The following is a 26,362-nucleotide window of genomic DNA, read 5'->3' on the forward strand; positions in this document are numbered from 1 at the left end:
TAGCAATGATGGTAGTCGTGGTCTTGATAGAGGTTTTAGTGTTTGTCAACATCAGTAATGCTTGTCAAGTCATCATCCCAAGAAGGGTTTGTCAGAGAATGGAAAAGATTTGGCAGAGGATATTTCTGTTGGAAGGTTGTTCTTTGGAAAGAAGCCTCACCTATTGGAATGCAGTTTGCATGGATACAAAACAAGGAGGTATGGGCATTAGAAGTCTTTCAATTCTCAACAAGGCTTTGTTGGGATTTGGTGGGTCTATGAAGAGGGAAGGGAAGGGTATGGGCGTTGGGCTTTGGAAAACAATTAAGAAAGATGGGAAGTGTTTGATGTTTCAAGCTAGAACTGGCCTTGTAGGTGATGGTAGAGAGTGAGGTTTTGGCATGATTTGTGGTGCAGTGTAATTGTTCTTTGGGAATCTTTTCGAGCATTGTTTTTCATTTCAAGGTCAAAAGATACTTGGGTAGCTGGTTTTTGGTAGGCTGTAGCACATGGTAGGTTTCGGAATCCATGTTTCTCAAGGAACCTCCTTCACTGGGAGTTGGTTATTGTGGAGGCAAACTGTGGTAGCGACTAGAGGTTGTGAGGATAGGCTGGTGTTGAAAGATTCAAAGAATTGGAAATTTCTTTGTAAAATCCTTTTTTAGCTCTTTGGAATCTACTTCAAGAGTTTGTCCCAGCAAAAGAACATGGAGCTCGAGGCCCCCATAAAAGTGTGTTTTTATGCTTGGGAGGCAGTCCAGGAGAGGATCTTAATGTTGGATTAATGAATAGAAAAGGAAGGCCTTCGGCTAACTGGTGTTGTTTATGTAGAAGCAACGAGTAACCAATCAACCATATCCTCCTTCATCGTGGCATAGCAGGAAGCTTATGGTCTCTGGTTTTTGCACTTTTTGGAGTCACATGGGTGCTGCCAAGGGGTGGCATAGAATTTTTGTGGGGAAAAAAATGTAAAGTTTGGTGAATGTTGCCTCTTTGTTTGTTTTGATAATTTGGTACGAGTAAAACAGTAGGATCCTCAAGGGGTGTGTGTACTTTCAAAGATCTTTTTGTCCATTCTCTGTTTTCATGATCAAAGGGATGTTTGAAAGTTGATCGTTCCCCTCTTTTTCACTTTATTGATTGTATAGGATCCCATGAACACTTTATTTTTCTTTTTAGCCTTTTGGCATCATTTGTATACTTCTAGTGTGCTAGGGGTGCACCTGCCAGCCCCCTCATCGATTTGATTGGCGCTTCTTTATATATGTATTCTTTACTTGCCCAAAAGAAAGGTTGGGATGATGATGATGGCATTGCAATCTTGGCAACAGTGGGTGGGTGGAAGGTGATAGGTGTCTTAATGGTTTGGGTGGTATAGGTGGCAGCTGATGGTGAGGTTTCAAATGTCACAGCTCCTGGTGATGGTGGTGTCTGTTGATGGCATCAGGATCGATTTGATTTATTGAGTAACATATTAAATTCACCATAATGCTGGTCAAATAAAGGAACCTAAGTTGGTGTAGATTAAGATTAGAAAAGAACTCTGACCTGGCTTCACATTACCTGCTTATATAATGACATGGAGTACTAGCACTTCTGTTTTAGTCCTTTATCCTAATATTGCATTTTTAGACATTTGAAACATCAATACGCAGTTGACCCTTAGCAATCGATATCTCTAATATTGAATAATTTTCATGGAATCAACTCGGCTCTTGAGTGAGTAACTATATCTTGGGATGATGAATTTTTAGCATAAAAAATATAGGCAAAAATGCTTATATTCTTAGGAGGTCATATGGTACACTTTTGGATTGGGTTTCAACTATTCTTGTTATTTGTGGGCACTTAATGCCACATGCCATACTTATTGCACGGATTAGGGTCCACTAGTTGACATGACCAATATAAGAGGTCAACTTTAATCAAAACGTGGGCTTGATAAATGATCTTGATCACTTAGAGTGCGTTTGGGGAGTGAATTTAGAAAGCATTTCTAGCATTTCTAACACTTGAATGATAAAAATTTTCAAGTATTAGAAATATTAAAAGCATTTCCTAGGTGAAAAAAAAAGCCGAAATGGGTGAGAGAAAGCGGGAGAGAGAGCGAGAGAGAGAGAGTGAGTGCGGCTGCAAGCGAGCTCGTGAGGAAGGAAAAAGGCGAGATCACGACGGCGAGGGAGATGAAGATAAGGAGGGGTCTCGAAGAAGGCGAAGGGGGAGCAGGTTCACAGTTGAATCCAAGGTGTTTGAGCTGGAGCTTTTAGAGAGAAGAGGAAAACCCCAAATATTTATAGAGGAAAGCAAAGGGGGAGTCTCGTCTTGGGTCAGAATGGGAGTGGAGAGTTTAGGGTTCCTGATGGAAGGCCTAAACCACTGTATAATGGACGAAAAGGAAGATAGATGGGTGACGGAATGGAAGGAACAGGGGAGATCCTTCTCTCTGCTGCGAAGTGTAAATAAAGCGGGATGCTTCCTCCGGCTAGGGGTAACGGATTTGGAACGAAAACAATGCTGTATCTACATCCCAAAGGGTAGAGGAGGAAAAAAGGGATGGGCTGCAATGGCGGAAAATCTACAGATTCTGTGTAGGCCAATCGATAGAAAGAGTAATATGCGAGAAGAAAAAGTAGGTAGAAACATGGATCTGAAGAGAACGTTTGCGGAAGTGGTGAAGAGACCGATTTGTAGAGTTATAAACTCAGTTTAGGTGAAGGTAAGGAGGGAGGAAATCCAAAGTAATCTGGAAAAATTGGAATATTGTGTTGTTGGGAGTTGGAACCCTAGGTCTAGAGATGAAGAAGATCTGGAAAAATTGGGGAGATTTCTGGCGAGCTCTTGGGGATTGAAAGGGAGCCTAGGGCTGGCAAAATTGGAGAGAAGCAGAATTTTGTTGGAGTTCGAATATTTGGAAGAAGCTCAAAGGGTTTCCCTATCAGGTGAAAAAATGATGGGAGAGATAAGGTTGAGGTTCGAGAAATGGAGACCATGGGGTGGATGCAGGGAGGAGGAGGAAGAAAGAAACGAGGTTTGGGTTAGAATCTTTGGACTGCCAGTATTGTTGTGGAACCCGACTGTGTTGAGAAGGGTGGGGGATGTATGTGGTGGTTTCATTAACATCGATTCGAAGACGGAGAACCTGGAAGAGCTCCAATGGGCTAGGATTCTGGTTAGGACGAACGACGGAGACAAACCGAGAACGCTGGAGATTGGGATCGAGGAGGAAGTTTTCACTCTCGCCCTCTGGTGGGAGCTCAGGCTGGCAGTCAAGAAGTTTAGGGATGATAGCCGAAGATGGGGGGAGGTTAGGGATGACAACATATCACGCTCCGGCTCGCGCGTGGAGGTGGAATCGGCCATTGAAAAGACCGAGGCGCTGCTATCGTCAGATGAGGGGACAGGGAGACAGAAGAGGGATATGGGCTGGGAGGGGATAGATGACCGGCCCCAACAATCAGCGTCCATGGGTCATGAGGGAAGGGTCTGTGGGCCGAAACATTCGGGCCTAAAGCTAAAGGGAGTGATGGAAGAGGGGGTGGGGATAGAAGTTGGGCCGCCCAAGAGCTGGGCCTTTGACAAGGAAGGTTGTTTTTTGAATGGGGCCAGTTCATTTCAGCCCACGGCCCAAGAGTCATTCCTAGATCGGCCCGAGGTGTTGATGAATTCAAATAAGAGGCTGGGCTGGCAGGAAAGTTACTTGGGTTGGAAAGGAAATGTAGATCAGGCCCAGGAGTCAATGAAAAGGGGGGTAGAGAAGAGCCCATGTGGGCTGAGTGTAGTGAGGGGCCCGACATTAAAGGAAAGGATGACCATTCCTGATGGACCAGAGACTAGCCAGCCCAAAGATGGGCTCGTGTTGGGAGAAGTCCAGTGGCTGAGATGGAAGAGGCCAGATCAAGTCAGTCCATGACCCAAAACAAAGGCAAAAGACCCCTGGAGAAAGGAAGTCTTCTGGACTGCAGAATTGCCAGCAATGGGAGCGTTTTAGAGGGAGAGCACCTAGTCATATGGGAGACAGAGGAAGCAAGGAAGACAAGGGAGAAAACCTTACTTTCAGCAACAGATAAGGCGCTGGCAGAGGAAGCCATGAGGTACGATTCTGGTCTAAGGATAGAGAGGGAAAGGGGTTATGGGTCTTCTCATCTCATCTTGTATTCTTTTGATCGGACTCCGGTGGGGGAGCCTTTCAATCACTCTGGGGTGCTAAAGGAAAGTAATGAAGGTGGTCCCGGAATGGAGGGCAATGGATGCTGGGACTTGGTAGAATTCAATAAGGACCCCAATTTGGCTAGGGGGGTGGAGTGGAATTCAGAGAGGACAGAACTTCAAGAAGTCAGAACTGAGAAGAGGATAGATGGGAAGAAAGCAGTTTGGCCAAGTTCAGTCATTTTTTGGGTTTTTCGACAGAAGGTTTGGAAAAGGAAATTTTGAACTTCTTGATCAAAATAAGAAAGAGACGGGAGAGAATTCACAGCAAAGAATTGATGGAGAAGTCAAAATTTGAACGGGAATTGAAGAGACTGGAGTGCTCAGTTAATTATGAGAAAGGGTGTAAGCAAAAAAGCCTTCCACAAGGCAAAGGGGATCAGCTTGCAGTAGATTAATGAAGCTAAAACTGTTAAGTTGGAATGTGAGGGGGGCAAATGACAGGTCCAAGAGGAAAATTATCAAGACATTTATAAGGAATCAAAAAGTTGATTTACTGTGTATTCAGGAGACGAAAATTCAGCCAATGTCGGAGGGGGTGGTGAGAAGTTTAGGCACGGGAAGATTCTTAGATTGGAGGGCTTTGGATGCGGATGGGGCGGCGGGAGGACTGTTGATTTGCTGGGATAAAAGGTCGCTGGAAATTGTGGGTTGGGAGGAGGGACAATACTCCTTATCGTGTAGATTCAAGAATGTGGAAGATGGGGTTGTTTGGGTGTTTACGGGAGTCTATGGCCCATTTACCAAAGAGGAAAGAGAATGCCTGTGGGAAGAGCTTGGGGTTGTTAGAGGAATCTGGGACGAGCCTTGGTGCCTAGGGGGGGACTTTAATAGTACCCTCTTTCAAAGAGAAAGAAGCCGCCAAGGGTGAATAACCCCGACCATGAGGAGGTTTGCTCATATTATTGATGATTTAGGGCTGGTAGATCTCCCGTTGCAAGGGGGAGTGTTCATTTGGAGCGGGGGCCTAAACAACCAATCCTGGGCAAGATTGGACAGGTTTTTGGTGTCTCCTAGCTGGCTAGATCAGTTCAATGGGGTGATTCAAAGAAGGCTGCCTCGTCCCGTTTTGGACCACTTTCCCATTCTGCTAGAAGGAGGTGGGCTGAGGAGAGGTCCATCTCCCTTCAGGTTCGAAAATATGTGGTTAAAAGTTGAGGGTTTTCTAGACCTTATCCGGAATTGGTGGAGGGAAATTGAGGTCAGAGGCACTGCTAGCTATAGATTGGCAGCAAAGATGAAGGAGCTCAAACAGAAACTGAAAGCTTGGAATAGAGAGGTTTTTGGAAATCTGGAAGGTAACAAAAGTGCAGCCCTGCAGCAAGTGGATTATTGGGACCGTGTGGAAAGCGAAAGAAGATTGTCTTTGGAAGAGACAGAATTAAAAAAGGAAGCAAAGGAAAGCTATAAAAAATGGGTCCTTTTGGAAGAAAGTCATTGGAGACAACTCTCAAGGGAGGTATGGCTTAAGGAAGGGGACAAAAATACGGGATTTTTTCATCGGATGGCGAATGCCCACTGTAACAACAACTCTTTGGACAGAATTAAAATTGATGGGGTTTGGCTGGAAGAGGAACAGGAGGTAAGGGAGGGGATTGCAAATGCTTATCAACAGAGGCTCTCAGAAGACTTGGGGTGGAAGGCGGATATTGAGAGGATCCAATTAAATCAAATTAGCCAGCAAGAAGCAGAGAATCTTGAGATTCCGTTCTCTGAAAATGAGATTCATTCAGCCTTAATGGAGATGAGTGGGGATAAAGCCCCTGGGCCGGATGACTTTACTATGGCGTTTTGGCAAAGTTGTTGGGATTTTGTGAAAGGGGAGATCTTGGAGATGTTTAAGGAGTTTTATGAGCAAAGCTCCTTTCTCAAAAGCCTCAATAACACTTTCCTGGTGCTGATTCCTAAGAAAGGGGGAGCGGCTGATTTGGGTGATTTTAGACCCATTAGTTTCCTGGGGGGGCTTTACAAATTGTTGGCTAAAGTGTTAGCTAATAGACTCAAGAGAGTGTTAAACAAAGTGGTAGCCTCAACTCAGAATGCATTTGTGATGGGAAGACAAATCCTTGATGCTTCTTTAATTGCGAATGAGGTGATAGACTCATGGCAGAAAAGAAAAGAGAAAGGGCTCATTTGCAAGTTGGATATTGAGAAAGCGTATGATAGTATCAATTGACAGTTCTTGTTGAAGACACTACACAAAATGGGATTTGGCTCAAAGTGGTTGGGGTGGATGTGGAGTTGTATATCTTCAGCCAAGTTTTCAGTTCTAGTTAATGGGGTGCCAGCTGGATTTTTCCTGAGTTCTAAAGGGCTTCGTCAAGGGGATCCATTATCTCCTTACCTCTTTGTTCTGGGAATGGAAGTGCTAGATGCCCTAATTAGGAGGGCGGTTGCAGAGGGCTACCTTTCAGGTTGCAGTATTCAGGGTGATAGGAGACACAATCTTAAAATTTCCCATCTCTTCTTTGCTGATGATACAATCGTGTTCTGTGAGGCTAACAAAGAGCACCTAACACATTTGAGCTGGATTTTTTGTGGTTTGAAGCAGCTTCAGGGTTAAGGATTAACTTGGACAAAAGTGAAATTATCCCAGTTGGTGGGGTGGAGGAGATTGAGGAGATGGCAGTGGAATTAGGATGTAGGGGGGGCTCTCTTCCTTCTCATTACTTGGGCTTGCCATTAGGGGCTCCTAATAAAGCCACCTCAGTTTGGGATGGGGTGGAAGAGAAAGTGAGAAGGAGACTAGCGCGGTGGAAACGGCAATATATCTCAAAAAGGGGAGAATCACTCTCATAAGAAGTGTTTTGGCTAGCATGCCAATCTATCACATGTCTTTGTTCCGAATGCCAAAGTCAGTGGCTAGGAGATTAGATAAAGTTCAAAGAGAGTTCCTTTGGGGAGGGGGGAGTGCGGAAAGGAAAGCTTATCTAATTAAGTGGGAGGCAATTTGTGAGGATAAGAGCAAGGGAGGACTAGGCTTAAGGAAGCTAGTGCTCTTGAACAAAGCTTTGCTTGGGAAGTGGATCTGGAGATTTGCTTATGATAAAGATGATCTTTGGAAGCAAGTTATCGCAGCGAAATATGGGCAAGAGGGTCATGGTTGGAGAGCAAAGAGGGCTTATGGGGCTTTCGACGTGGGGGTGTGGAAGGAAATATGGAAGGAAAATGATTGGTGCTGGGATAACATGGGGTTCATAGTTGGCAAAGGAAGCAAAATCAATTTTTGGACTGATGTGTGGTGTAAGGGTACAAGGCTGTCCCAAAACTTCCCCCATTTATTTGCTATGGCTGCTCAGAGGAATGCGACGGTGGAGGAGATGTGGGATCAGAATTTTGGTCAAGGGGAGTGGAATCTAAGATTTTTTAGGGACTTTAATGATTGGGAGATGGATATGATAGGGAACTTGTTGCATATTCTGAGGGATTACAAGCCTTCTATGGAGGAAGATGCAGTCTGTTGGAAGGGAGGAAGGAATGGCAAATTTAGGGTCAAAGAAGCCTATAAATTGGTGGCCAGACCCAATGAGTTTGATTTTCCTTCTAGATGCATTTGGTGGATTCAGTTCCAACCAAGGTTGCATTCTATGCTTGGGAGGTTACATGGGGGAGGGTGCTCACTCTTGATAGACTTCAGAAAAGAGGATGACAGCTTCCTAATCGTTGTTTCTATGTGGTTGTGAAGAAGAAACTGTAAATCATATGCTTATTCATTGTATAGTGGTCAGAGTTCTGTGGGATATTGTTCTTGGGTTATTAGGTGTGCAGTGGGTCTTTCCAGAAACTGTAAAGGAGGTCTTAACTAGCTGGAGGGGCCCTTTGTGGGAAAGAAAAGGAAAAAGATATGGAAATCCATTCCGTTATGTATTTTTTGGACGGTTTGGAAAGAAAGAAATAGGCTAGCTTTTAGGGGGGGAGTGTTAGATATCCAAAAGCTTAAGAATTCTTTTGTTTGTAGCTTGTGGAGCTGGGCTAGATTGTATATTGGTGAGGAGAGTGTGTCCCTTATAGGGTTTTTGGAATGGTTGGCGTCAAACTAAGGGGTGGTGAGCCCTTCTTGTTTTCTTTTTGGTTCTGAGAAGGGGTTGTTGCTTTGTATACCCCCTGTATACTTGTAACTTTCCGCCTCTCCATTAATATATCTTGCTTTACTTATCAAAAAAAAATTAAAAGCATTTCCTAGAATTACTACCAAACGGGTTCTTAGTTTCACTAATTTTATTTATTTATTTTTGTGGGTCATAAAAGGTTTTTATTTATTTATTTGTTTTATTGATAGACATCAAGATCATGTAAGGTGCTTAAAAAGAAGGGACACACTCTATGTATATAGGAGTATAACACAAAACAACCAAAAGTAAGCATCAAACAAAGTTAGCCTACAAAAACAAGACGATGCTAATCATAATAAAGCGCATCTAGAAAATTCAACATAGAGTGGTTCTCTAACTGCAAAGAATCTTGGTACCACTTTATAAGCAACTGTATGAAGAAATCCTTTAATCTTTGATTTGAAAGCTCTTCATCTTTAAAAGTCCTTCAGTTATGCTATTTTCAAATACACTAAAATAAACAAATCAGAGCCAAATACTAAACTGCCATTTATTTTTTTATTTTTTTTATTCAGCCCCTTAACTTTCTATTGTAGGAGGAGATTTCTCTTTGAAGCCAAAAACACCCAAACCAAGCCAAAAACTGCTAACAAAAAGGCCCATAGTTCTCTTATCTTGTCACAATGAATCAAAAAATGATCGACTAATTTTTCACTATCTTTACAAAGACAACATTTGTTGGCCATTTTGCCATCCCCTCTTCATTAAAGTATCTACAACTAAGATCTTCCCCCAAACAGCTTCCAAATAAAAAAACCAGTTCTAGGAGGAACACAGGATGTCTAGATCTCTTTGCTTGAAAAAACTAAATTATTCTTCGTCCATAGGGAAATATAATACGACTTGACATTGAAATTTCCCATCCTATCATCTTTCCAAATTAAAATGTCTCCTCCTTTTTGCACTTTTAATGGGTGAAGAAGCTCCAAAAAATGGGTCACCTCTATCTCCCAATCTTGGAAGGATCTTCTAAATTGAACCTACCAATGTCCTCCTTTGCCTCCTTCTCTTTCCCATAAGTCTGCAACTGTAGCATTTTTGTGGGAAGCTATCCTAAAAGAGTAGGGTATGCATCTTTCAACTTAATCTTCCCCGCCCAACTATCCCACCCCCCTAACACCCAAAATCTCCCTAAATTGATCTTCATTCACAAGCTCTTTTGCGCAATAGAAAACCTCCATGACTATTTGCCTAGCAAGGCTTGATTGAGACCCTCCAACCTTCTTAGTCCCAACCCTCCATATTTTTTTTATCCTTACACACTTCTGGCCAATTTACTAAATGGATCTTTCTCCTTCTTCCTGAATTTCCACCTCAAAAGTCTCTTTGAATTCTCTTTAATCTAATCCTCACTTTTCTGGGAATTTCAAAGAGGGATATAAAACAAATATGGAGGTTTGATAGAGTGCTCTTAATAAGGGCTGGTTTTTCTCCTTTGGATAGGTATTGTTTTTTTCAAATAGCCAATTTCCTCTTAAACCCCTCCTCGATTGAATTCCACACACCACAATGCTTGTGAGGGGTCCTAAGGAGTAAGCCTAGATAAGAAGTAGGAAGCTTTCTTACTTTACACCCAAAAAAAGAAGTTTCTCTATCCACATCTTCCATCTCCTTCATTGGAATAATTTCAATATTTTGGATATTTATTTTCAAGCTCGACATCAATTCAAAGCAAGTGATAATCCACTTCCAATATTTCAATTGATCTACGTTATCCATGCAAAAAGGGAGGGTATCATCTGTAAACAATGTGTGAGACTTGAGTCTCTTCTGCCTCTTTACCCTCAATCTTGAAACCCTTAATGAAAACTCCTTGCTTAGCCTTTGCAATTAAGTTGTTGAGGGCTTCCATGACCAACACAAAAAGATAGGGTAAGAGAGGGTCCCCTTGCCTCAAACTTCTACAGGTCAGGAAGAAATTTGTGGGAGTGTGTCATTAACAAGAATTGTCACTCTCATGAAAGAAATACAAAAGTGGATCCATTGTCTCTATTTGGGTCTAAATCCCATCTTTTCTAAGACCGAAAGAAGGAATTCCAGCTTACATGATCATAAGCCTTTTCTATATCCAATTTGCAAGCTAAGCCTGGATTGGAACTATGCTTCCTCGAGTCAATAGCCTCATTTGCAATCAAAGCAACATCCATAATCTATCTACCCCTAAAAAGACATTATGACTGTTTGAAAATAAAAGCTTGAAGGGTATGGTTGAACCTATTTTTGTTATATGGATCTTCACATAATTGGGCACTTAATTTTGTTCTATTAAATGATGAGTATCAGAATAAATTAAGTTTGAAAAGGAAAAAACAAGAATAAGAGTCAAGATTTTTTCAATGAAATGCAATCTATGTGATTTCTTTGGCAAAGTATCCTTTTATTCTTTTAAAGGAATTCAACTGTAAGGCTTGGACAGCTTATCGTGGTCCTATGTTAGATCTTTCTCTGTTTAGTTTGAAAATAATGGATAGGCCTATCACCTAAGTAGGACCTTCTCCTGTTTAGCAGAAAATAATGGATGTGTAGACCCTCACAATTCTCTAGAAGAGATCAAAAACATATTGCATGAAGTTTTATGGAGCTTGAGCATTTGGAGCTCTGGGGCCTATAAAAAGTTGTTGACAATTTGTAGCTTCAATATGATAAATGGCATTTTCATCTCTTCTTCTGTTACAGGTGGCCATGTCTAATGGAATGGAATATTTCTTTTCCTCTTTTATGGAATATGTTTGATGAGATTTTTCAGATTGAAAAATCTTCTAGGGTGTTATCTATTTTCCTAACAGTCTCTGCTCTTGTTGTCATTAAATTACCATCAATGACGTCTGTGATTGATTTGCACTTGTGTGTATGATGTTGATGTTGAGAAGTTCTAGTTACGCACACAAGCATTCAGCTGTTGCAAATTACTGAAAGATTCTTTCACAATCAAAATTTGGTGATTGATATTAGAATTATGTCATCTCTTTTGCTAGCTTCCAACTGATTTGCCAAGCTTTGCGGGATTTGGCGGTTTCAAAGTCTACTAGCCCAAAGGTGGATCCTAGGACATTTGTGGCTGCAGCATATGGTGCTGATGCTCCTCAAGAGGAGTTGCATGCAATTATAAGTAAATATGCAACAAATGTACATGGTGTTTATGTTTGGAAGACTTCCGAACATTCAGAACACAATCCATTAAGGTTCACAATTTTATTTTTATTTTTTCAGAAAAAGGTTGTGCTTATGTCTAAAATAGAGTTGTGTAATGTTTTCTCCTACAGGAAAGTTGTTATTGATGTTTTGACTGTTACCCTGTCAGGAAAGTTGTCGTTGATCTTTTTTGTGGAAAAGAACCTAATGCTAAGCTTAAGAGGGCTGATATCATGGAAGCTGCCAAGATTGCGCTTAAAAAAGAGATCACCACCCATGAATATAACAAGGTCAGCAAGAAATCTGGTTCATAAATTATCTGGATTTTTTCATAACATAAGAAAGTTCAGTGTAAAGTTAAGTTTGAATTTCATTTATCTGGAAGTAATTATTTTGTAACTGACCATATTTTGATGGACTTGTGAAATACTTTGACTCATGCATACACATTTCGCAGAAAGAGATCTTGATTTTTGTGAAAGGGTCTTGGAAAATACCTGAACATCTAGCATTGTAGGTGTAGCATCCAGAAACTCATCTTGTAACGTTCAATTGTCATTTTTTGATGTATTTTAGAATTTGTATTCTCTTTTAATAAAATCTCTGGAAGTGAAAATGTCACTATGTAACATGGTCATGCTGTACATTGAATTAATTTTTTATGCAAATTAATTCAAGTTTCATTTAACTAGATTGATATGTAATCACATGTGTGTGAGATTATTACAAAAGTAATAAGTAATTTAACTGTTACTTACAAAAAAAAAAAGCAATTTAACTGTCATCCATGCATAATATCAGTGCCAGCTGCCATCAGCATTGGATTATGAAGAAATTTTGGATAGTTGCACTATATTGGTGTACTAGTGTACACCATATCATTTGGTATTGATTGACATCTAGCAAGATTTGGCTAGATTAGAATTTGATATTATAATGTTTGTTTTATCAGATTTATCCTTTTTTGTTATGAAATATTTTTGTTAGATTAATTCCTTCAGTGGGTATATTCAATTTAATATTTTTTTTGAATTTTTTTATTTATGTCCAATCTATAATCCATCCACATCTTGGGTATTATCAAGATAAGCTGATAAATTCCTTCATATCTTCATTCAGAAGTATCGCTCTAGCCTATTTAAATATCAGTTGGTTTGGTTCCTTGAACTTAATAATTACTTTCTGGAATTCTCTCATGGAAGCATGCCTTGATAGACTCATATAGGACTTTATTATTTGACCTCCGGATCCCTCAAAGTCTAGCAGAATTTGACTTGCATGAATAGTCCCACAGTACATGTACCACGTGTATAACAAGGAACAATGGAACGTTTGTGTTCATTTTAAATAAGCAGAAAGAAATGTTTATGCTTTTTTTATTATTATTTGTATCTGATTATCTTCTGATATCAAGGAAAAATCTTGCTGATTGATGCTTCAATTGAATGCATGCTGTTTCTCTTTGATTTTGCAGGTTGTAAGTGAATTATGTGAATCCAGGGGCTCTCTGTGGGTTTTGAAAAGCGGTGATGGAAAGCCAAAATGATTCTCTTGTGCAGTTTTCTATATTGATTACAATTATTGTTGTAAGGTATGCTAAGAAATCCAGTCTCCACAGAATATTGATTGACAAATAAAAAATTCAAGTGTCTGGTGAATACACGTTTCTTTGGTCAAACAAGCTAGCTTATTTATCCCATGAACATCTTGTTATGAATAATGATGGATGGTGATATTGCTACTTACTTTCTACCTCTACCAGGCTTTTGAAGCATGCACACACAGGGGATGCATGCACTCCATGATTGAATAAGACTTGGAATGATCACAACTCCATGCCAACTGGGAAAAAGTGTATAGTATGAAGAGGAATCGGAAGTTGCAGGTGAAGGTGATATTTTTCTTCAAGTTTTAAACACAAAAAAAAAAAAAAAAAACGTGTATGTAAAAAACATAATCATGTTATTCTTGGAGATAAAAGAAAATCCTGCAACTTTTTCGGATGTGGGGTTGTCAAAATTATGGGGGAGCAAAACTGTTCACATGGAAGTCATTTTCAAGGGTTAGGTTGAAGGAGGAATTGCATATTGCACCTAGTCATGCATTCATTCTTGTAGAATATTAACCATTGATGCTCTGATATTCATTGCAGCAAGTGTTGCTGGCATCTGTGTTACTCATGATTTTGTGATTCATTTTGCAGTTCTCGGCAGCTCTTTTTCAGCTGGGGCAGTTTTGTGGAAACTGGTTAGTAAAGTAGGAGATATCGCTGGTAACATTGTGTGTTTTTCTTAGCATTAGGCTTCCCTCAGAGATTGCTAATTGCGAGAATTCGCCTTGATAGTGATAACATCATTACTTATGTTGACGATGTTGTTGTTTTTTTCCGTTATTTTCCTTAATAGTCGTTACTCTTAAATCAGAAATCCAAATGCCAATAATCATTTCCTTGGCCGTCGATGCTTTTAGCTCGGCGCTATATTTGGAACACAAAGTTCATTTCTAGGTGGAGTGGGAGTCACGGCATGTTCAGTTTGTTTTAGTGACGACTTTGATTGACCCATGCTTCCACTGACTACGTATCCGTCATGGAATTAGACTCTAATGCTGAATCTTAATCTATTATATGCTTTTTGTTCCAAAAATATTACAAAATGTAATTTCTATTTTCAATTCATCCAAATGGAAGACTCTCTGCCTTCTTGCTTACGTTGAGACTCCATTGCCTTTTTGCCAAGATGGCATCTCTTGTACCACAAAGATAGATGTTGTTTATGAGAGTAACTTCGGTGACAATACTTCTAGTCCATAGTGTTTTTATTAACAGCGATTTGATTAAAAATGTTTTATTGAAAGTCCGTTGGCAGTATATTTAAAAAAAAAAAAAATCAGATGCAAAATTTTAAAAATGTTTTAAAAAATTTAAGAAACATTTATAGTGTTTTTTTGGATAAATATTTGATAAGTGATTGAAAAAAAAAAAAAAACTATTTTGTTAAAATCACTTCAAAATGAAATATTGCCCATTTGATAAAACATTTAGGTTGTGTTTGGTTTTAAAAAAATATGAAGAAAAGAAAAAAAAATTAAAAGATTTTTTTTTTTTTTCATGTTTGGTTGTGGTATGAAAAAAGAAAATTAAATATAATTAAAATTTTATGTATATTTAAATTATTTAATCTTTATATCAATGAATTAAAATAAATAAAATGAGTTTGAAGTAACAAATAAAAATAATTTATTAATTTTTTTTTCTTTTTTTTCTATTTTTTCTTTGTATTTTTTTTTTATTTTTATTTTTTATGTTTTTCGAGAATCAAAGATAGTCTTGATTGGAATTTTGGATATTCCATTGACACTTCCACACGGAATTTGACCCCCTTTCTTGATATCCAATATATGTTGTTCACCATTCTCACTTAAATGGTTAAGTGAAATTACAATAATTTTGATAGATTTTTAAAAATATTATTTGATTTAGAGTTTGAATAAAAATTAATAATTTTAATATTCAAATGAATGATTTATGCTTTCACAAAAAAGTCATTTATCTAAAAGAAATTGTTTGTTCCTACTATCATATGATCACATTTTCTTTTGGCAATGATTTCAAGTCGGAGCATGATTGAAAATTTATCTATTTTCTCTATTTTTGGTAAGAAATTAATGAATTATAGAACAAATAATTATAAATGTTGCCATAAACTAGTACAATAAATAATGCATACTAATTATATGATTGTTTTTTTTTCATTTTATATATGTTTTTTTATTTATTTTTAATTTAAAGTGGTGTTTTTTTTAATCAAAGAATCTTTCTTAACTAAGTTCTTAAGACTGATCCAAATTTTTGGATGTTAACTATCTCACAACAATCAACAACTAAGGTATTATCGGAATGAGATTTGAACCTAGAACCATTTGCTACTACTTGTTGGATCGAGTATTTTATTGACCAATATTTATATATTAATTTTTGTTTTAATTTTCATTATTTTACTTGATCGTATTTTGATTCCATTATTGGCATTTTAGATTTTATTATTTTGTATTTTTATATGTGATTTTGTTATTTTATGTTTTAATTTAATTATTTGTAAAATGATTTCATTTTTTATTATTTATTTTATAATTTCACATAGCTAGGTTTTTCCAATGAAAAATAAAATAATAAATAACAATTTATTTCCGACACGATCTCTCAGAACAGTAGTATATAACCACTCCAAACCCTTCTCGAGCCCTAGACATCGCACAGCTTCTCCACTTAATCTCGTTAGGGGAGTGAAAGTGAAACCAACGATGCCGGACTACGAAGGCAGATACGAAGGTAACGGTAATGGAGAGGATCTCGACAATTATGGTTCCTCTCCTCAACCACGGGGTAGTAGCCATGGCGGTCCCGATGACTATAGCGATTCTAAATCTCAGGTTTGTTCCAATCTTCCGTTTTTTCTTTTTCTTTTTTCTTTTTCGGTTTTATGTTTATGATCTTCGCAAGGAGAACACTTGATTTCGTTGAGAGAGCAGGCTTCGCCTGTGATTTTAGGGTTTCGGATGAATCGAGCGATTTTGATAAATAATTCAGTATATTTTTTGCGGTTTCTGGTTAGGGTGTGTTTTGTATGCGATTTTAGGGTTTTGGTTGAGAACATGTATGTTTTTGTTGCGTGCGGAATTATGTCTGGATTATAGTTTAGGGTTTGTGTTCGGTTTTTGGTTTTTGGTTTTGGTTTAGGTTTAGTTGTTTAGGTATTAGTAGCTATTATCGGTTTTTTCTCTGTGAGAGAACATTAGTTATTTTTTTAATCTCTTTTGTGTTAAGTTTAGACTTATTGCAGGTGACTGGAAGTGAATCCAAAAAGCTTAGATGTTGATGGAGATCTTTGTGATTCTTTAGTTATATCTTTTTAGTATGTTGTCATAAGCCCCTCTTGGTTGTTTAGATGGGTGCCTATGATTGTTTAAATGATTTCTTCTGTCTTTCAAAGCTAGAAGGCACTATGCTTTATCTTTTAAGACTATGCATGCTGTTAAAGATTCCATTTTTCAATGCATATGAGGTTCTGTCTTTTTTATCCTGTTTATACATATGTGCATGTCCTTGGTGTATTTTCTGATTGTGCTATACCTCTGGGTTGAGCACAGTATCGATTTTATTGTGCTATTTGATCCTTTGAACCCATGCATATAAGTGACATTTGTGATCTAATAATATGAGTTTTATTGTACTATTTGTTCCTTTGAACCCATGCATATACGTGACATTTGTGATCTAATGATAAGAAAAGGTTCTTATGCAAGTTTTAAAATCATTTTTTTTTCCTGAATCCCTTGAAGACGTGATTTTGGTTAATTCATGTTGCATAAGTTAATACTTGAGAGACTAGCAGTTAAATATTGGTAAAGTTTATAATATAATAAGCGATAAGGGATCTGTGCCTTTTAGAATGAAATAATAAGAGACCCACAATGTTCTGTAGACAATCGGTGGGGAGGTTTCATGCAAGTCCTTTAAATTCTCTCTTTTCTGAATCAATTGTATATTGTGTGAAGATGTACACTTGGTGAATGCATGTTACATGTTAAAAACATTCGAGTGTTGTAGATAGATATCTGAAAGGAGTTTTTTGGGTATATCAATTGAATGTTGTAAAAGTTCATAAAATAATGCATGATAAGTATCTATGATTATGAATGAAATTGCTTGATAAATCATGATAGTGAACATTGAAAAATACATAACATGTGTATCTTCTATACTGAAAGTTGCTAATATTGTCTATCTTATGCAGCATGGTTCTCGTGAGTATCAAAGGGAGTCTTCCAAAAGCAGGGAAAGGGAAAGAGAGAAAGGGCGTGACAAGGATCGTGAGAGAGACAGGGATAGGGAAAGGGACAAGGACAGGGACAGGGACAAGGAGAGGGACAGGGACAGAAGAGACCGCTATAGGGATCGGAGTGACAGAAGGGAACGAACCAGAGATAGAGATGATGATGATTTCCACCGCAGCCGAGATTATGATAGGTACCAAAAGTAAAGCAATGTATTTATGTCTGTATATGTTTTATTTTCATTTTATTTATTCATTCATCTAGCCATATCTAGCATTTAATTTCTTAAGGAATTGACAAAACATTTTTCTTACCATCTCATTGAATTTAATTTGCTGCCAAATAGCCTCATCAGAACTGTTCATACTGTGACTGAGTGACCTTTCTAATTGATATGTTATGACTAAAGCTAATATTTGATCTGTATTACTTGGCCTTACTGCACTGCTTATTATTCATAATCTGCATTTAATCTCACCAGTCACCGAGTCTTTTTTATTTTGTTTTATTTTGGAACATTCTTGTACTTTTCCCCTTTTGAGGTGTTAACAATTTATTGATTTGATGTTAACTACAGGCGAAGGGATTTTGACAGGGATAGAGATGACAGGCATAAGCGCAGGTCTCGTTCTCGTTCCAAGGGTAGATCCGAACAGAGATCAAGGTCAAGATCTGCCTCGCTGTCAAAGAGGTAGGCTCTACAGGATGTTTGTACACTGATCTTAGAAATTTAAGTTTATAAGATCTTAATTCACAATGTATATCATGTACTCTAACACCCTTCGTCATAAGCTTACACGTAGGCTTAATAAATTAGGAAAATAAAGTAGTCTTTTTTGGGCTTAATAAATTAAGGAAATGAACATATGGTGAGGTTAAAATGCATAGCCACGCTCTAATATTATGTTAGATAATTAATTTTCCTAAAAGTTTAAGCTTGCAAGGTTTGTGTCCATAATGTATGTTATATACTCTAACAAGTTGGAATCTTAGGATCATCATTTTATTCATTTGAATTTTCTAGTAGCCTAAAATTCACAAGTACCATTAAGCTTTGTACTGATGGGTTCTTGCTTTCTTGTGATGCAATTGAGGTTTTATGCTATACCATCTATACATGGATGGAAACACTGAATAGTGAGGGTAAAAAGAAAAAAGAATTATGAGAAATGATTTTTCCCTAATTTCCCCTAGATATTTTGTTTTTCATTGCAGTCATGGAATGCCATGGCAGTCTGTCAACATCCAAATTTGGTTATATAGGAAGTACACTACATAATCATTACTCCAGTGAAAGTGGATATACAACATCAACTGTTATCTGGCAATGTGAAAATGAAAGATATTTCTGCTACCTTCATGCTTTACAGAATCTGTTAGTTTATATGCATGTGTTTTTGTGTTTACATATGCTTGCATTCTTTGTTTTTCTCGATTCTGTGAAGCAGGGTTATTTGGTTTCTGCATTGCCCAACACAATCATACACACACGCACACACACACGTACATTTTAGTTAATTGTGGCTCCTCTAGATGGTTTTCTACAGTCATGCTAAGTTGGTGATATATATTTGCAGCAAAAGGGTCAGTGGTTTTGACATGGCGCCCCCTGCTTCTGCAATGTTAGCCGGTGCTGCTGCTGCTGCAGGTGCATTTCCCATCCATACATGATTAGTTTGTTATATTTTTTTAACTGCTATCTTTTTTTGTTTGATCTAGTGGAAAGTTCGTATCAAATTGCATGGTGTCTTTTTGGTAAGCTGGATCAAATTGCATGGTGTCATTATGTTTCTTTTAAATTGTTTACTTGGTGAAATAATTCTGAAACTGAGAAATGTTTTTGGTTTTGTTCTTGTGTTTGGTGTTTGTTTGTTTGTTTCTATGTCTTATCTTTTGTTGTAAGAAGGCAATGTTGGGCTACTTGCCCCACTGTGCTGACAATGGGTGTGAGCCGACTTCTGTAGCTTTTATGTACAAGGAGGAATCAATGCACCAGTTTGATGGGTCTTGTTCGTCTTCAACCGGCATCTATTGCCTGTTTTGGTAGTCTTACAAATATTTCCTCCAGTACTTGAATATGTAGTATTCTTTTCATCCTTTTTGATACCTTCTATTGCAAGAGCCTAGGATTTGATAATACCATTGAGTTCTCATAAAAAAAAAATTAAATAATATGTGTCTGGTACTTATTATTTGGGTAGAGTAAGAAATGATTTGTGATTATGTTCTGAGGTGTGTAATTTGTTTAGACTTCACAGGTCAGATTCCCGGTACCACTCCAACCATTCCTGGAATGTTCCCGAACATGTTTCCATTAGCCTCTGGACAGGTACATATTCCTCCCTAAGGTTTGGAAAATTCATGCAATTACTTGTATTCACTTTAATATTTTTTTTTTTCTAATTATTTGTTGTACGTGACAGTTTGGAGCTCTTCCTGTTATGCCAGTTCAGGCTATGACTCAGCAGGTTTGCATGATCAAGCATTCCTTGCAGTTTTTCCTCTTAAGTTTACTTTCCTCTTTTTGATTATGTCATAACATCTTTCATGGTTTGTTCTGTGGTGTTAGGCTACTAGACATGCTCGGCGGGTATATGTTGGTGGACTTTCTCCCACAGCCAATGAACAGGTTTTCTCCTCCATCTAGTTTAAACTATGTTATTGTTACTGTCTTGATGTTGGCTTTAGTTTGTTGGTATGTTTCTATTCATCATTGCTACTATAGCCAACAGACTACACACTGGCCTAAATAATAATTGAATTGTTTTTTCCTTATTACAGAAGAAAGTCTCAATCACCCAATCCTTTTTGTGTATTGTAGATGCTAGTAATTGTTACATCTATATTTTCGGCCTGCAGAGTTGAGCTAGCATAACCTTAGAGTTGCCATCTTTTCATTCAACTAATTAGATCTTTGAGATGTTATTTCAGAACTGAATGTAGTTAAAGCCTTGTCTATAATATAATTATAGATAATTACTAGTTTCTTGGTATCTCAGTAGTTTGAGGTGCACCAGTAAGCTAATGGTGACATTATAGGAGTTCATGTTATTTGAAAAATCTTAATAGATACGAATCATGGTTGGTTATACTTTCTTCAGCTTGTTTTTATTTTTGAATTCTTGTATTTTATCTTGCATTGTTGTGCCATACAAAATTGATCTCTAGACTTGTGGTGTCTTATTATTCTAGATTTGAAATTTATTTGTCATATACTTTTGTTCTCAATTGTCATTTAATATGATCTGAGTTTTCAATGCATCTGATCTTTCATTTTCTGCTGCAGTCTGTTGCGACCTTTTTCAGCCAGGTTATGTCTGCAATTGGAGGAAACACTGCTGGACCAGGTTTGTTGAAAATATCACTATTTGTGAATGTTTAGTAGATGACTGTGTATGACCATTTTCCTCGAATTTTGTTATGTCCAGGGGATGCTGTGGTTAATGTTTATATAAATCATGAAAAGAAGTTTGCCTTTGTGGAGATGAGATCTGTTGAGGAAGCCAGTAATGCAATGGCTTTGGATGGTATCATTTTTGAGGTATATTGTCCTTTTTTTTAGGGGGTTGAAATTAGCCAGTCCATTAGAGTCTGCTTGTTCTTCTTAGAATTAATTGGTGAAAAGTTTTGTTTCTCCTCTCAAAAAGGTTATTGATGTTCACATTCTGGTTCAAAATTCATGTTTATTTTATTATTTTTAACTTTTGTTGTTTTTATTATTTTATTATTTTGTGGTTAAGTGAGAAATGATCCTCAGACTTGGCTCTAGGATCTGGAATTCACTGACATCATACTAAATTTGTGGCATGGCACTGACATAGGTGAAGTTATTCTTCTTTGTATGCAGGGTGCTCCAGTCAAGGTGAGGAGACCTAGTGATTATAACCCTTCTCTTGCTGCAACACTTGGTCCAAGTCAGCCCAATCCCAATTTAAACCTTGCTGCTGTGGGCCTAACACCAGGTTCTGCTGGGGGTCTTGAGGGTCCTGACCGCATTTTTGTTGGTGGACTCCCCTACTACTTCACAGAAGCACAGATCAGGGAGTTGCTAGAGTCTTTTGGTCCTCTTCGGGGTTTTGATCTTGTGAAAGACAGGGAAACTGGAAACTCCAAGGGCTATGCATTTTGTGTTTACCAAGATCTTTCTGTTACTGACATAGCTTGTGCTGCATTGAATGGAATTAAAATGGGTGATAAGACTCTCACTGTTAGGCGTGCAAACCAGGGTGCTTCCCAACCTAAACCCGAGCAAGAGAATGTATTGTTGCATGCACAGCAGCAGATTGCTTTACAGGTGGAAAGAATCTTCATGTTATCATCTCTATTTACTGGGAGATGTTGCAAATTTGCTGTCAATCTTAAAATTAAAATATTATCCAGTAATATTAATTTTGCATTTTATTTCAATGGTATTCTTGTTGCATCTAATGATCAATAACAGCAAGTTGTGATGCTGCAATAGTTTTTCTAAATGGGCTGTACCTATCAAACTATAAAGTAGAACCTTTTTTGGTGGTTGTGATGCAAAATCAAGCCTTAGCATATATTTCTTCAGATACTGTCCGAGTTAATTATGACATGGTGTTTTTTCTTCTGCAGAGGCTAATGTTCCAGCCTGGGGCACTTGCCACCAAAGTTGTATGCTTAACTCAAGTGGTTAATGCGGATGAGCTACAGGATGATGAGGCTTACGAAGACATTGTTGAAGACATGCGCATAGAGGGAGGAAAATTTGGTAATGATTTGGGTTATCAATTGGTTGACATCCTGATTTTTCTCTTCTTTTCACGGTTTTTCCTGCCAATCTTCTTGCATGTGTATTGATTTTCTTTGTCTTCTATCTGTCTGTTTTACAGCCTTTTGTAGTCCCACATTCTGCTATAGAGAATCAGGCCTAACATACAGACAGAAGACTCCATAACCTTCTATCTATGTTCACCTGAGATTAATTTTTTGTTTACCCTGTTATTTTCTTACGGATTCCAAATTCCACTCATGATTTTGCAGGTAATTTAGTGAATGTTGCCATACCTCGCCCAAAACCAAATGGTGAACCAACACCTGGCTTAGGAAAGGTCAGTGAAGTTTCCTGCCTCTTTTACTTGGAACTGTTTTCAATGCTTTAAATGACCCCTTAAAAGAGTTACAAAAATTCTGAGAGTGATTTTCCTGTTACAGGTTTTCTTGGAGTATGCCGACATTGATGGTGCTACAAAAGCCCGGACTGGATTGAATGGGAGAAAATTTGATGGAAACCAAGTTGTGGCCGTCTTCTATCCAGAGAACAAGTTTTCCCAAGGGGAATATGATGGCTAGTTTGTCTGTATCTTCTGGCTTTCAACATCAGAATTCACTGGGCACGATGTTTTCCGATGTATCACTATGGTCTTTGGCCTAGATTGGGTTATAAAAGTTCATGTTCTTAATGACAGCTTACAATGGGTCTCTGGATTACCCTATTTTTAACTTTGCAGATAGTAGACAAGTAGTTCTTTTTCCCCTCCCCCTTTGTTTTTTTATTTTATATTTCTATTTCTTTGTTTTGACTGGTGTTCGGAAGTATAAAATTGTTGCTGTTGAACCTGAGTAGTTGAAACTTTGTTTGGCTTGTGTTTTAGATTAGTTGTCGTTATTGTCAGGATGAGGGGCCTGAACTGAATATCGCGAGGATGGGGAGCCTGAAAGATTTTAGAGCAAATACGAAAGGAAGCTCTTAGCCCTTTCCAAAATCACTTAAAATCAGATTTTTATTTGTCATTATTTAATAATTATGTTGATTTATTTGATTTAATTCATATATGACTCCCTTAAAATTTGATTTGGAATAAATAGCCTGATTGAGCTGTAAATATAACAATTTGAAAGATTAATCATGATGAATGAAGCAAGATCTAACTATTATTAATGGGTTGTATGTGTATGGGCTATTTAATAATTAAGTCGTGGTTAAGTTTATGTTTTTAATTTGATTGTTATTTATATCATATTTGGATCGACTTATCTAAGTAAAATGTTTGCATTTACATGGATGCAAAGATTTGCTTTGAAAACAAACAAGCCCTTAAAATTATTTTGGAATTGAAAGTTAATATATTCTTTAGGACTTTGCACTTTCTGAAACATTAGAAGAATAAGTGGGTTTTGATAGTAATATCAGAAAAATAAAATGAAAAGAAATTAGGGCGTGTGTGAGTAACTATTAATTAACTTCCCCAGCCACCTCTAAAACCCTAATATCTTCACACCCCGCTCCTACCCCCGTTCATATATCAGTTCCCTTTCCATTTATCCCTACCACCCAAACGCCAGAACCCTAAAAATGTCATGTTCTCTTGCCCGCCACCTCCGCCACGTCCGTCACCTCTCAACTGCCGCCGCCGCCGCCGCCTCCACCGCTGCTGCCTCTTCCTCTTCCTCTTCCTCGTCCATATCCGTTTCCAGAGCCAAATCGATACTCCGATCAGAATTTGATCCAGACAGAGCCTTAGAAATCTACTCCTCCGTTTCCAAACACTACACCTCCCCACTCGCCTCTCGCTACGCCCAAGACCTCACCGTTAAACGCCTTGCCAAGTCTCGCCGCTTCGCCGATATCGAGACCCTGATCGAGTCCCACAAGAATGATCCCAAAATCACCCAAGAACCTTACCTTTCCACCTTGATTCGATCCTATGGTATAGCCGGCATGTTCCAACATGCCCTCAGAACGTTTAATCAAATGGAAGAGCTTGGCACTCCTCGATCATCCATTTCCTTCAACGCCCTTTTGTCCGCCTGTAATCAATCCAAGTTGTTCGATCAAGTACCCAAATTCTTCGAAGAAATTCCCAGAAGGTACGGTATTTTGCCAGATAAGATTTCTTATGGTATATTGGTGAAATCATACTGTGAATCGGGTTTGTCTGACAAAGCAATTTCGATGTTGAAAGAAATGGAAGAGAAGGGTGTTGAGATTACAGCAGTTACGTTCACGACGATATTGGATGCTTTGTACAAGCAGGGGCAGAGTGATAGAGCTGAGAAAGTTTGGCATGAAATGGCGAAAAAGGGGTGTTTGGATGTTGGGGCCTATAATGTGAAGATTATGTTTGCCCATGGCGGAGACCCCGAAAATGTGAAGGCGTTGATCGATGAGATGAGCAATGCTGGGTTGAAACCGGACACCATCAGTTACAATTATTTGATGACCAGTTATTGCAAGAGCGGGATGATGGATGAGGCAAAGAAGGTTTATGCAGAGTTAGAGGAAACTGGGTGTCATCCCAATGCAGCCACATTTAGGACTTTGATTTATTATTTATGTCGAAGTGGAGACTTTGAAACGGGGTATAAGGTTTTTAAGCAGAGTGCTTTTAGGCGTAAGATACCGGATTTTGGTACATTGAGGCATTTGGTGGAAGGATTGGTGCAGAAAAAGAAAACCAAGGAGGCCAAAGGATTGATCAGAACGGTGAAAAAGAATTTTCCTGCAAATTTCTTGAATGTGTGGAGGAAGCTGGAGGAGGATCTTGGTTTAGCTGGCGTAGATTCTTCTCCGGCTGCTGATGATGTCCAAGAGGCTACTTCATAGATCAGTTAAAGTCCTTGTTCACCACTTCATCTGCGTTTGCAATTGATTCAATTGGTCAAATTGTGAGTAGATGTTGGTTGTGTAGGCCAAGTTCGGAGCAACGGGTGAAGCTATTTTAAACCTCATAGAGCTGTAAAAGCTTTGTTTTTAGCTTTATGCTTGGTGTAGTGTTAGTCCTCGCCTGGCTCTCCACAATTTAAAGGCTGTTTTAAACTTCATGCAGTTGTTTTTATGCCCGTTATCTACTATTTCTTTATGGGTTAATAATGTTGGCTTTGTGGAGGCCAAAAGGGGTTTTAAAGATTTTGGCTTTAATTCAATGTGTTTACTGATGGGGTTAATTTCTTCCCTCCTGTTCTGTTGTTCCTATTGTTTCTAGGTTTTTTTTTTCTTGGTTTCTATCTTTCTCATGTTGAGGGTGATGGGGAAATTGCAGGGAGGGTCAAGGGAAGAAGATGGGTCTTTTGAAAATCCGTTTCATATGGTCTCATTTGGATTTTTGTGCAGTTTAGGGTTAGCCAAAGGATCTTGTGTTTATTGTGGGGGTAAATTTCTGTCACGTTTTTCTACAATAACATAAGACCAACCAAATGGATATTTTTAGCTAACTGAGGTCGCTCTCTCAACGTTATAGGTCTGGAAAGACAAATACTCTGCATCCCTTCTGCTTGATCCCAGCACGGGGAGGTGCAGCTTAATTTCCCGGAAGTGTAAATTGGTTAGACTTGAGCCCTCAAACACACTATTTTTTGGCGACAAAGCTATTATCTCACTCTTAGGTTCTTAAATGGTTTCCCTCTTGGCCTCCTAGTTTAGGGCCTTACTATGTGTTTTATGGTTTAAGTTGAATATAAATGAGTTTAAATTAAATCTGTGTCCTGAATATCCCATTTAATAAATAGGTAATTTTTAAGTTAATATGAATAATATAAATTTATTCAATTGATCTATTTAATAATATCACTATTAATTTAATTATATTTTAAAATTATTTAGCTTATATTTGATTCATTTTAAATAAACAAGTTAATTAAGTCATGAACATATTTGATTAAGACATTAAGTATATAGACATGTATAAGACTTAATTTTCTTTTTATTATTAAAATGGATTAGATGAGTTATACAAAGTATTATTTATTTAATAAGATTGAGCTATATACTATAATAACTTAACTTTTGACATGACACAAATACAACCCATCAACATAAAACACTACCGGTTGATGCACCCATAGAAAGTTATCTAAATTCAAGCTGTCAAATAGAATCATAAAAAAGAATGGTGAAAATGATTCTTCTTCCATTGATATGGTATTCGATTCAAATTTAATTAAAATCCATGGTAATTTGTGGTTTGGAAATTATTGGACATGGTTAGTTCTTGAATGGCTATCACGCTCCACACCATGTTATTAAATGCCAAATAATAAAATAAACACTATTCTTTGTCAATTATATGTAGTAGGTTATAAAAAAAAAACAATGAAAATTACAACATTTGTGTAGGGAGTAACTTCGCACCAAA

The 26,362-nt window shown here is 37.9% G+C and overlaps 3 protein-coding genes across 11 annotated transcripts in view; all 3 read left to right on the plus strand.

The window, feature by feature from the left end:
- The window catches only part of LOC117912593 (DNA-directed RNA polymerase III subunit RPC5), a 39,486-nt gene extending 25,348 nt beyond the window's left edge, over nt 1-14,138 (plus strand). For 4 of the 5 annotated variants that reach the window (XM_034827242.1, XM_034827244.1, XM_034827245.1 and 1 more), the window contains 5 exons: nt 11,273-11,479; nt 11,599-11,719; nt 12,904-13,020; nt 13,192-13,320; nt 13,633-14,138. In XM_034827242.1, the coding sequence (XP_034683133.1) occupies nt 11,273-11,479; nt 11,599-11,719; nt 12,904-12,975 (400 nt within the window). In that variant the 3' untranslated portion in view covers nt 12,976-13,020; nt 13,192-13,320; nt 13,633-14,138. The remainder of the gene's footprint in view (nt 1-11,272; nt 11,480-11,598; nt 11,720-12,903; nt 13,021-13,191; nt 13,321-13,632) is intronic. The other variant, XM_034827243.1, reaches the window with a different exon arrangement.
- Nucleotides 14,139-15,666: 1,528 nt separating this feature from the next.
- Nucleotides 15,667-22,853, plus strand: LOC117912629 (splicing factor U2af large subunit B). 5 transcript variants are annotated; one of them, XR_004651030.1, is made up of 13 exons: nt 15,667-15,860; nt 17,225-17,457; nt 17,842-17,955; nt 18,842-18,912; nt 19,514-19,593; nt 19,688-19,732; nt 19,834-19,893; nt 20,551-20,611; nt 20,693-20,805; nt 21,112-21,558; nt 21,864-21,999; nt 22,121-22,339; nt 22,443-22,853. XR_004651030.1 is itself a non-coding variant. In XM_034827306.1 (13 exons), the coding sequence occupies exons 1-13, from the start codon at nt 15,732-15,734 to the stop codon at nt 22,578-22,580; spliced, it is 1,695 nt and encodes a 564-aa protein (XP_034683197.1). In that variant the 5' UTR covers nt 15,668-15,731; the 3' UTR covers nt 22,581-22,853. The 5 variants fall into 5 exon arrangements, 4 of the variants coding, with proteins under 4 accessions (XP_034683197.1, XP_034683198.1, XP_034683199.1 ...); XM_034827306.1 differs by having other exon boundaries at nt 15,668-15,860; nt 22,272-22,339; XM_034827307.1 differs by having other exon boundaries at nt 15,732-15,860; nt 19,523-19,593; nt 22,272-22,339; nt 22,443-22,580.
- Nucleotides 22,854-23,510: 657 nt separating this feature from the next.
- Nucleotides 23,511-25,187, plus strand: LOC117913626 (pentatricopeptide repeat-containing protein At4g36680, mitochondrial). The gene has a single exon (XM_034828647.1). It carries the CDS (start codon nt 23,584-23,586, stop codon nt 24,832-24,834), a length of 1,251 nt encoding a protein of 416 aa, XP_034684538.1. The 5' UTR covers nt 23,511-23,583; the 3' UTR covers nt 24,835-25,187.
- The last annotated feature ends 1,175 nt before the right edge of the window (nt 25,188-26,362 follow it).

This window comes from Vitis riparia, chromosome 4 (genome assembly GCF_004353265.1).
Source record: "Vitis riparia cultivar Riparia Gloire de Montpellier isolate 1030 chromosome 4, EGFV_Vit.rip_1.0, whole genome shotgun sequence".
NCBI classification, from domain to species: Eukaryota; Viridiplantae; Streptophyta; class Magnoliopsida; order Vitales; family Vitaceae; genus Vitis; species Vitis riparia.

Excerpts from the sequence above, each read along its gene's own strand:
- LOC117912629 (XM_034827306.1), top strand. The coding sequence starts at position 15,732 with ATGCCGGACTACGAAGGCAGATACGAAGGTAACGGTAATGGAGAGGAT. Across the intron at positions 17,458-17,841 it reads CGCAGCCGAGATTATGATAG|GCGAAGGGATTTTGACAGGG; the intron begins GTACCAAAAGTA and ends TGTTAACTACAG. Across the intron at positions 22,000-22,271 it reads CATAGAGGGAGGAAAATTTG|GTAATTTAGTGAATGTTGCC; the intron begins GTAATGATTTGG and ends ATGATTTTGCAG.
- LOC117913626 (XM_034828647.1), top strand. The coding sequence starts at position 23,584 with ATGTCATGTTCTCTTGCCCGCCACCTCCGCCACGTCCGTCACCTCTCA.